An 11,053-nucleotide genomic window follows, 5' to 3' on the forward strand; every position below is an offset into this window, starting at 1 on the left:
AAATGTTTCCAGGACATATTGTTAAACCAAAAAAAGCAAAGTGCCGAAGAGTATAGTTAGCTGCCCTTAATGTAAGAGGGTATAGAAAATATGCAGATGTCTCTGCTCATTTGTACAAAAGAAATAAAGAAAGGATACACCAGGTACTAAAGAGATGAATTACTTACAGGGGATGAGTGGTAAATGAGGTAGAAAAAAAGAGGAGGCCAGACATGGTGGCTCATGCCTGTATGCCTAGCATTTTGGGAGGCCGAGGTGGGTAGATCACTTTGAGGCCAGGAGTTTGAGACCAGCCTGGCCAACAGGGTGAAACCCCACCTCTACTAAAAATGCAAAGATTAGCTGGGTGCGGTGGCTCACGCCTGCAATCCCAGCACTTTGGGAGGCTCAGGCAGGTGGATCACTTGAGGTCAGGAGTTCGAGACCAGCCTGGCCAATATGGCAAAAGCTGGTCTCTACTAAAACTATAAAAATTAGCTGGGCATGGTGGCATGTGCCTGTAATCCAGCTACCCAGGAGGCTGAGGCAGGAGAGTCACTTGAACCCAAGAGGTGGAAGTTGCAGTGAGCTGAGATTGTGCCACTCACTCACTCCAGCCTGGGTGACAGAGCAAGACCCTGTCTAAGAAAGAAAGAAAGAGAGAGAGAGAGAGAGAGAGAGAGAGAGAGAGAAAAGAAAGAAAGAAAAAGAAAGAAAGAAAAGAAAGAAAAAGAAAGAAAGAGAAAAGAAAGAAAGAAGGGAGGGAGGGAGGGAGAGACAGAGGGGGGGAAGAAGGAAAGAAAGAAAGAAAGAAAAAGAAAAAAGAAAGAAGGAAAGAAAGAAAAGAAAGAAACGGGGGCCAGGCGCGGTGGCTCACGCCTGTAGTCCCAGCACTTTGGGAGGCCAAGGCAGGTGGATCACCTGAGGTCAGAAGTTCAAGACCAACCTGGCCAACATAGTGAAACCCCATCTCTACTAAAACTACAAAAATTAGCTGGGTGTGGTGGCACACACCTGTAGTCCCAGCTACTCAGGAGGCTGAGACAGGAGAATCGCTTGAATCTGGGAGGCGAGGGTTGCAGTGAGCCGAGATCACACCACGGCACTCCAGCCTGGGTGACAGAGTGAGACTCCATCTCAAAAAAAAAAAAAAAAAGAAAGAAAGAAAGGGGGAATGGGAAAGAGTAGTAGGGATGAAGAAACAGAGACACTTGTCTGAGTCAGGCTTTTCGTATAATTTTGACTCCTGGAACTACAGTCATGTTTCACATTTCCCTCACACACCCACAAAATAAATAATTAAAACTATCAGGATGTGGGGGGAACCCAATATGGAATAGAAACACTAATGAGTGGACCTAACCAGGTAAAAAAAAAAAGAATAACATAACCACATGGAAGGGGGTGAGGAAGAATAATAACTGCAAGAAACAGTGTCGTAACTGGGTATTATTATAAGGCAAAAGGCAAAAAGGACTGTGCATAAAGGCTGTCACCTTGGCATTGCATGCTTCTCACAGGCACACCTGTAAATGATTCTGAAACTGCTATATATATATATACACATACACACATATATACACATACATAGAGTTTCGCACTTGTTGCCAAGGCTGGAGTGCAATAGCACGATTTCGGCTCACTGCAACCTCCGCCTCCCAGGTTGAAGCGATTCTTCTGCCTCAGCCTCCAAAGTAGCTGGGATTACAGGCATCTGCCAATACACACGGCTAATTTTTTGTATTTTTAGTAGAGACGGGGTTTTACCATGTTGGCCAGGCTGGTCTTGAACTCCTGACCTCAGGTGACCCACCCACCTCTGCCTCCCAAAGTGCTGAGATTACAGGTGTGAGCCACCACATGCTTTATGTATACACTAGGATTGAACAAATAAATATATTGTAGACAGTAAGAGTGAGGTTTCTGAGTGTTAGAGAAAGAAGTTACGAATAAGGAAAGATAAGGCTAAAATAAACCCATGGTGCTGGGCTGATGTCAGGGATATCAGTATGATCTCATGGTAATTCAATTTTATTTATTTATTTATTTATTTTCTTTTTAGTTGAAGTCTTGCTCTGTCGCCCAGGCTGGAGGGCAGTGGTGTGATCTTGGTTCATTGCAACCTCCGCCTCCCAGGTTCAAGTGATTCTCCTGCCCCAGCCTCCTGAGTAGCTGGGATTACAGGCACATGCCACCATGCCTGGCTAACTTTTTGTATTTTTGGTAGAGATGGGGTTTCACTATGTTGGCCAGGCTGGTCTCGAACTCCTGACCTCAAGTGATCCACCCGCCTCGGCCTCCCAAAGTGCTGAGCCACCGTGGCCGACCAGGTAATTAATTTTTACACAGATTCACACATAGATGTATGAATATGCAGCTTCGTGTACATGCATGTATTGCCTCGCTGTGTTTGTTGAGAGGAACTAGAAGCAATGACATCCCAGAGGCAATGAGCACACCTAGTGCCCAGATCTTAGTTTCTAAATACCCATGCTCCAATAAAAAGGAACTGGAGGGCTGGGTGCAGTGGCTCATGCCTGTAATCCCAGCACTTTGGGAGGCTGAGGCAGGCAGATCACGAGGCCAGGAGTTCGAGACCAGCCTGACTGACATGGTGAAACCCCATCTCTACTAAAAATACAAAAGTCAGCTGGGCTTGGTGGTGCACGCCTGTAGTCCCAGCTACTTGGGAGGCTGAGGCAGGAGAATCGCTTGAACCCAGGAGGTGGAGGTTGCTGTAAGCCAAGATCACACCACTGTACTCCAGCCTGGGTGACAAGAGCGAAATTCCATCTGGAAAAAAAAAAAAAAAAAGAAAGAAAAGAAACTGGAACTTATTGTGGGAAATAGATGCTTCCCAGGATGGAACAGGAAATACACAAGAGGAGCCTGGAATCATTTGTGATGTCATCAAGTGAGGAAGTGCTCAGAAATGATGGAGGCTTGTTGGAAGAACACAGAACCCAATCTGAAGAAATTCTGAGAGACCAAATCTGGGACAATCATAACATCAGATTTTTCACCCATGGAATAAAATGGATATCTATGATATCTAATAAATCATTGAATAAAGTAATAAAGGGAGCAGGGAGGGACAGCTCTTTCTTAAAATAAAATTTCAATTAGATGGAAGGAGCTACTATATTGAATAGGAACAATAGACCAAAAAAAAAAAAAAAAAAAAAGAAGTGGGGAGGCTGGGCACAGTAGTTCACATATATAATCCCAACACTTTGGGAGGCTGAGGCAGGTGGATTGCTTGAGCCCAGGAGTTCCAGACCAGCCTGGGCAACATGGTGAAACTCTGTCTCTACAAAAATACAAAAATTGCCAGGCATGGTGGTGCATCCCTGTAGTCCCAGCTACTCAGGAGGCAGAGGTGATGAAGGTCACTTGAGCCTGGGAGGTAGGGGTTGCAATGAGCTGAGATTGCGCCACTGCACTCCAGCCTGGGTGACAGAGCAAGACTCTGTCTCAAAATAAATAAATTAATTAATTAAAAGTTATTGGCCGGGCACAGTGGCTCATGCCTGTAATCCTAGCACTCTGGGAGGATGAGGCAGGCAGATTGCCTGAGCTCAGGAGTTCAAGACCAGCCTGGGCAACACAGTGAAACCCCGTCTCTACTAAAATACAAAAACTTGGCCAGGCATGGCAGCATGCACCTGTAATCCCCACTACTCAGGAGGCTGAGGCAGGAGAATTGCTTGAACCTGGGAGGTGGAGGTTCCAGTGAGCCGGGATTGTGGCGCTGCACTCCAGCCTGGGCAACAGAGCAAGACACCGTCTCAAAAACAAAACAAAACAAAAGTTATAAAATTTAAAAAGAAAAAAAGAAGGAGGGAATTAGAAAATCAGACAATCACCATTAGGCAAACACCACACTAATAATTGTTGCCGACAAGGTCCACTTATCGATGCTAAAATTAGTGAGCAAACATTGAGGAGAAACGAGATCTGCATTGTCATGAGCCATCTCCCTCAAGATATTTATTAACTACAAATGGAAGAATAATTACAGTGGAGAAACCCAGAAGGCACCTCCTTAATGAAACAATCAGGGTCAACATCAATAAGTCACAGCAATAAGTCAACAGCAATAAGTCACAGCCACACCTTGATCCTTCGTATCATGCACCAAGAAGGGCACAACATCGCATCTATGATAGTCTTGCCAAAAATACATAACTTAATTCCAGTCGTGAGAAAGTATCAGACAAATCCCAAATGAGAGATACTGTATAAAATAGCTGATCAGTACTCAGCAATACCAAGATCATGAAAGACAAGGGAAGACTGAGAAACTAATGGATGGGAGGAGACTGGGGAGGCACAACCGCTAAATGCAATGTGAGATCCTGGATCGGATTCTGGAAGGGGAAATGGACATTAGTAGAAAAACGGGTGAAATTCAAATGAGATCTGTAGTTTAGTTAACAGGATTGTACCAATCTTGATTTCTCAGTTTTAATCATTGTACCATGGTTATGTAAAATGTTAACATCAGGGGAAACTGAGTGAGGGGAGACATGAACTCTGTAATATTTTTGGAATGTTTCTGCTAAATCTAAAAGTAGTATAAAATTAAAAAGTTTAAAAATATGCCGGGCACGGTGTCTCACACCTGTAATCCCAGCACTTTAGGAGGCCGAGGCGGGTGGATCACTTGAGGCCAGGAGTTCAAGATCAGCCTACCCAACATGATGAAACCCCATCTCTACTGAAAAATACAAAAATTAGGGGCCGGGCACAGTGGCTCATGCCTGTAATCCCGGCACTTCGGGAGGCCGAGGTGGGTGGATCACTTGAGGTCAGGAGTTCGAGACCAGCCTGGGCAACACGGTGAAACCCTGTCCCTACTAAAATACAAAAATTAGCTAGGTGTGGTGGCATGCACCTGTAGTCCCAGCTACTTGAGAGACTGAGGCAGGAGAACCACTTGAACCTGGGAGGCAGAGGTTGCACCGAGCTAAGATCGCACCACTGCACTCTAGCCTGGGCAGCAGAGTGAGACTATGACTCAAAAAAAAAAAAAAAAATGCAAAAATAGAAATACAAAAATCAGCCAGGCATGGTGATGCACGCTGATAGTCCCAGCTACTTGGGAGGCTGAGGCAGGAGAATCTCTTGAACCTGAGAGACAGAGGTTGCAGTGAGCCAAGATCGCACCACTGCACTCCAGCCTGGGCGACTGTTTTGAGACTCTGTCTCAAAACAAACAAACAAACAAACAAACAAACCCACAAAGATCATGGGCTCCTGAGCCAGCCTGCCAGCATTCAGATTCCCAGGCTGTGTGAACTGGGGTCAGACTCTTCCCCTGCTATGAGTCTCAGTTTTACTCTCTTGTCAAATGGGAGTAGCAATGGTACCTACAGCTTAAGGTTGATACCAGGTTAAATGAGTTATCCATCTAAAGCACTTATAAGAGTATATTTGCCATTGTTACTGTGTAGGCTGAAAAAGGACAGCCATGATCTCACTGGATTCTCACAGCAGCACTATGAGATGGGTTTTTACTGCCTTTCCCATTTTTACAGAGGCCTCCAGGCAAAGTGCTTTGTCCAAGGTCATTAGGCTGGCAAATGCCAACCCAGTTCATTCATGTGGTTTCTGATTCCACATTGCAGCTAACCTTTAAGAAACCCTCTCTCTGCTGGGCATGTCAGCTCACCCCTGTCATCCCAGCGCTTTGGGATGCTGAGGTGGGAGGATCACTTGAGCCCAGGAGTTTGAGACCAGCCTGGACAACATAGTGAGACCTTGTCTTTACAAAAAATAAAATAAAAAGAATTAGCCAGGCATGGTAGTGCACGTCTGTAGTCCCAGCTACTCAGGAGGCTGAGTCAGGAGGATCACTTGTGCCCAGAAGTTAGAGGCTGCAGTAAGCTATGATTGAGCTATTGCATTCCAGCGTGGGTGACAGAGTGAGACCCTATCTAAAAAAAAAGAAGAAACTATCTTCTTTGAAGATGTAAAAGACATGAAAAACAAGGAAAGATAAGGAATGACTGACGAACTGTCACAGATAGAAAAGAGTAGGACTAGAACCAGGCACGGTGGCTCACGCCCGTAGTCCCAACACTTTGGGAGGCAGAGGTGGATGGATCACTTGAGGTCAGGAGTTCGAGGCCAGCCTGGCCAACATGGTGAAACCCCCTCTCTACTAAAAATACAAAAATTAGCCAGGCGTGGTGGTGCATGCCTGTAATCCCAGATACTTGGGAGGCTGAAGTAGGAGAATCGCTTGAACCCAGGAGGTGGAGCTTGCAGTGAGCTGAGATCATGCCATTGCACTCCAGCCTGGCCAACAGAGTAAGGCTCCATCTCGAAAAAAAAAAAATTAGCTGGGCATGGTGTCATGCCACTGTGGTCCCAGCTATTCGAGAGACTGAGGTGGGAGGATCGCTTGAGTCTGGGAGTTGAGGCTGCAGTGAGCCATGTTTGTGCTACCGCACTCCAGTGCCAAACCCTGACAGAGCCAAACCCTGTGTCAAAAAACAAACAAGCAACTTTTCTCCCTGTTTCAACCACATGTCTGTGCAAGAACAGATTTTCTTCACAGGCAAAATCCAAAACAACAAATCACAACAGACTAAAATGAAAACAGATCTGAGGAGAATCCAGGTGTCAGTTACCAAACAAGATACTAAAGAGATTTTAGGCGGGCCGCGGTGGCTCATGCCTGTAATCCCAGCACTTTAGGAGGCCGAGACTGGAGGATCACTTGAGCTTAGGAATTCAAGACCAGCCTAGGCAACATGATGAAATTCCATCTGTATAAAAAATACAAAAATTAGCCAGGTATGGGGTGGTGGGTGCCTGTAATCCCAGCTACTCGGGAGGCTGAGGTGGGAGAATCGCTTGAACCCTGCGGGGCAGAGGCTGCAGTGAGCCAAGATTGTGCCGCTGCACTCCAGCCTGGTTGACAGAGCAGGACCCTGTCTCAAAAATAAATAAATAAATAAAAGATTTTTAAAAGATGCAAGTCAATGCCACTCTCCTCACTCAATTTCTTCTTTTGCAAAATACAGTTTTTTCCTTAAAAATATCATTTACATTAATACAGAAGGTGCTTGTTATTGTTAATTTTAAATGACAATAAAAAATTTTAAATGCCTCAGTTTTAATACCTCATTTAGTAAATATTACTAGCTATAATGCACATAAACTAAAGCTCTTTGAGGTTCTCCATAAATTTTAGCAGTGTAAAATGGTCCTGAGATTAACAGTGTAAAACAAACAGTCCTGAGATTTAAAGTGTATGGAAATTGCTGCTACATGCCAAGCTCCGTTCTGTCCCCTTCACCCTTTTTTTTTTTTGAGACAGGGCCTCATTCTGTCACCCAGGTTGGAGTGTAGTGGCATGATCTTGGCTCATTGCAAACTTTGCCTCCTGGGCTCAAGCGATCTTGCCTCAGCTCCCCAAGTAGCTGAGACTACAGGCGTGAGCCACCATGCCCAGCTAATTTTTTAATTTTTTTGTAGAGACGGGGTTTCACCATGTTACCTAGGCTGGTCTTGAACCCCTGAGGTCAAGTGATCCACCCACCTCAGTGTCCCAAAGTGCTGGGATTACAGGAATGCACCACTGTGCCTGGCCTCCACCACATTTTTTTTTTGTTTTTAAAGACAGGGTCTCTCTCTGTTGCCCAGGCTGGAGTGTAGTGGCCAATAATGGCTCACTGCAGCCTTGAACTCCTGGGCTCAAGCGATCCTCCCACCTCCGTCTCCCAAGTAGCTGGGACTATAGGTGCATGCCACCACACCTGGCTAAGATTTTTTCTTTTTCCCTAAGACGCAGAGGTCTCAGTATGTTTCCTAGGCTGGTCCAAAACTCATGACCTCAAGTGATCCTCCTGCCTCAGCCTCCCAAACTGCTAAGACTACAGGTGTGAGCCCCCACACCCAGCGTCAGTTCTGCCTCTTTACAGGTAGCAACTCATTTACACCTCACCATGAGGTTGTACGAATATTACCCCATTATCCAGATGAGGAGACTGAGGCCAGAGAGGTTAAGCCACTTGCCCAAGATCAGGCAGCAGGTACATAGCAAACCTGGGATTCTAACCCACGTGGTCTGGGTGCCAATGGTCCAGAGTCCAAGCTCTCACCCCCACAGTGGAAGGATCCTAATTAGAGATCAGGAGGCAGTAAGCTTCGTGGGGAAGAGGAGAGGAGGGATGGAGAAGGGGCTGGGTAACCCAGCTCTGTTATCATTCATCCACTGGTTCCTTCCACAGCTGGCTCTGAGGCCTACCATGCATGAATGAACAAACGTGCCAGGTCCCGGAAACACAACAGAGATGCAATGAACAAGGACAGCAGCAGCCCCCTTTTGAGAGCAGGAGAGCACTCTCTGTGGGCTAAGCACCATGATCATTCCCCACACTTCCAGGTGTACCACAGCCTGTACTTCCCATTCCACAGAGGCAGATGGCGGAGGCTCAGGAGGAATAAGCCACCTGCCTAGGGGCTCACAGTGTGGGATTCCCGAGCCCTCAAACAATGAAGCACTGCTGGGCCTCGCTGGGAGAGGTGTAGAAATGAGTCAGGGACGCTTACCTGGGTAAGACAGATGGACTTGCTCTGGGGCAGCGCTGGGAGCCCCCAGGGACCCCTGGACTCCCAAGGAGAATAGCAGGAGTAGACAGCAACAGGACCAGTAGCCAGGAAGGGGGTGCATGGTGGTGGGGTGGTGACGGCAGACAGGGGAAAAGCAGGGGGACAGAGGAGATCAGCTCCCCACAAGTACAGCAGGAAGGGCTGGGACGATGGGGAACGGAGGATGATCAGGCAGTGCTCTGGGGGACAGAGGCAGGAGGGCAGGGAGGTCTCCTTCAAGACGGGTGGTTATCCAGATGCTGGAGGGAGAAACCAAAAAAAAAGAATTACTAAGGAACAGCAGCAGAGCTCTCTGAGCCTCACTCACGGTGTGCCAACCGCTTGACATAGATTAACTCACGGAAGCCTCACGACATTGCTATGAAGTGGTGGCTGTGAGCATCATCGTCCCCATATCACAGATGAGGAAACTGAGCAGCTGAGTGATTCAGCTGCACAGCTAGGATGGGATGGAGCCAGGATTTGAACCCAGGAGGGCCTGATTCCAGAGCCTTGCTCCTAACCAGAGCTCACTCTCAGTGCTGGGGGTCTGGGAGTGGGGTGGAAGCTGTGTAGGAGGTTGCATTCGGCAGCCCCATCCCCAGCTTTCCATCCTGCTGTTAGAAACCCCAGTTCTCCTACCTACTCCCGAGATTCCAAGCATTCCCGCCTGCCCCCGCGACCTCGCCTCTCTACTCCATCCTTAGCCTTCTATTTTGCTCCTAGGGACCCCAATCCTCCCACGCCACCCCCAGATCCTTTAGAGTCCATCATGGCCAGAGCGGCAGCGTCCTCTCTCCCTGTCCCCAGTGTCCCTGCTCTTCCCCCATCTGTACCCACCCCCCTTCTCTCCAGCGCTTCCCCGCCTGCTCCAGCTCTGCCTCCAGCTGCCAGGCTGGAGCCGGGTCGGGACCATCCGGGAAAGGGGACGCCCTCCTGGACCCCGGCTCACCCTCGGGGGCGCCGGCTGCCCGCACGCGCCTCTCCCGCCACCAGCGCCGCCCCGGTATTTATGAGTTCGCGGGTGCCGAGGCCTCTCGCCGCCTACAGCCGTCCCAGCCCCGGAAGAGCCGGTCGCCTCGGGGTGACAGCCTCCCTAGACAGCCAGGGCCCCGGGTCCCACAGGTCCGGCCGGTCCTGCCTGGGCGCCCCACACCCACCCGCCCACCCCCCCAGGGCGTGGCGCGGGAAGGGGGACCCAGGAAGGCTTGGTACGTCTCCGCCGCCACCTCCGAGCCGGCCACCAGGTGAGCGCCCGGGCAGGTAAGCCTGCGCTCGTCCCTCAGGCGCCCACTCGTCAGCTGGGGAGCCCCCAGGGCACGGACACCGGCCCCTACCCTGGCCCTGCCCGATCCCCAGGTACCCAGGTGTGCAGGACCGGGGGATCCCCAACCTTTCCAGCCTCGCTGCATCTTCCTCGCAATTCCTTCCGGCTTCCTTCCTCTCCATGCTGAGCCCACTGACTCCTCCTCAGAAGCCCGGGACAACCTGAAAACAAAACCAGAATCCCGGAATTGCAGTGGGCTTTCTGAGCTGTGCGACCTAGGTGAGTTATTCAACCTCGCTGGACCTTGGGTTTTTTCACCTGTAAAAAGCAGGTGATGCTCTTATACACCCTTTGGGCTGTTGTGGGGAGTAAACGAGCTGCTGCATGAAATTTCATGCCGATAACAGGGCCCGGCCCAGAGTAAGGGCTGGATAAGAATCAGCTGTTCTTTTTATCGTATTAACGCATGAACTCCAGAAACTGACGTCTAGGGAACAAGTTAGGGTTGTCCGCTGTAAACCTTTGCAAGCTGTTTGAATGTGAGGAGCGGCTGCCACAAAAGGAGAAGCAGGGAAGAACTGGGGGGCCCGGATTTCCAGTCGTTTCCCCTTCCTGACTGCAGATACAATGACCTGCCACCACTTGGCTTTGTAAATTCAGAGCATATAGGCTTCTACTGATTGTGGACACCAATTTCAGAAATTGGCACCAGGAGCGTGGGAAAATCAAAACGAGCCCTTTGCACTGTTTGAGTTTTTTTTTTTTCTTCCCACTTCCAGAGTCTCCATTACAGCCTAAAATATAACGAAAGCAGCTCTCATAACCAAACTTGAGTACCTGCCACTCCTGTGGCCCCCAATTATAACCTCCCCTTATTCTTAGTTCTTCCAGAATGGGAGGTTCCTAAGCTTTTTTGTGCTAAAGATGCCTATGGCAGGCTGGTCAAGCCCTTCTCAGGATCATGTTGTTACATGGATAATATAAATACACAGAAATACAAAGGAAACCAGTGCTATTGTGATACAAGGTGTTTGGGGTTTTTTGTTTGTTTGTTTGTTTGTTTTTGTTTGTTTTGTGTGTGAGTGTGTTTTGTTTTTGTTTTGAGACAGAGTTTCGCTCTGTTGCCCAGGCTGGAGCGCAGTGTCATGATCTTGGCTCACTACAACCTCTGCCTCCTGGGTTCCAGCTATTTTCGAGCCTCAG

At 48.5% G+C, this 11,053-nt stretch overlaps 1 protein-coding gene across 4 annotated transcripts in view; it reads right to left on the reverse strand.

Annotated features, from left to right (window-relative positions):
- ACP7 (acid phosphatase 7, tartrate resistant (putative)) overlaps nt 1-10,739 on the reverse strand; it is a 29,542-nt gene extending 18,803 nt beyond the window's left edge. For 2 of the 4 annotated variants that reach the window (XM_055250551.2, XM_063621199.1), the window contains exons 1-3: nt 10,169-10,739; nt 9,977-10,071; nt 8,545-8,843 (exon numbers count right to left, since the gene is read on the reverse strand). In XM_055250551.2, coding sequence (XP_055106526.2) covers nt 8,545-8,665 — 121 coding nt within the window. In that variant the 5' untranslated portion in view covers nt 8,666-8,843; nt 9,977-10,071; nt 10,169-10,739. Of the gene's footprint in view, nt 1-8,544; nt 8,844-9,535; nt 10,096-10,168 lie in introns of those variants that run through there. The other 2 variants (XM_055250550.2, XM_055250552.2) reach the window with 2 other exon arrangements.
- Between the last annotated feature and the right edge of the window lie 314 nt (nt 10,740-11,053).

The sequence above is a fragment of the Symphalangus syndactylus genome, chromosome 17 (genome assembly GCF_028878055.3).
Source record: "Symphalangus syndactylus isolate Jambi chromosome 17, NHGRI_mSymSyn1-v2.1_pri, whole genome shotgun sequence".
Taxonomy (NCBI): domain Eukaryota; kingdom Metazoa; phylum Chordata; class Mammalia; order Primates; family Hylobatidae; genus Symphalangus; species Symphalangus syndactylus.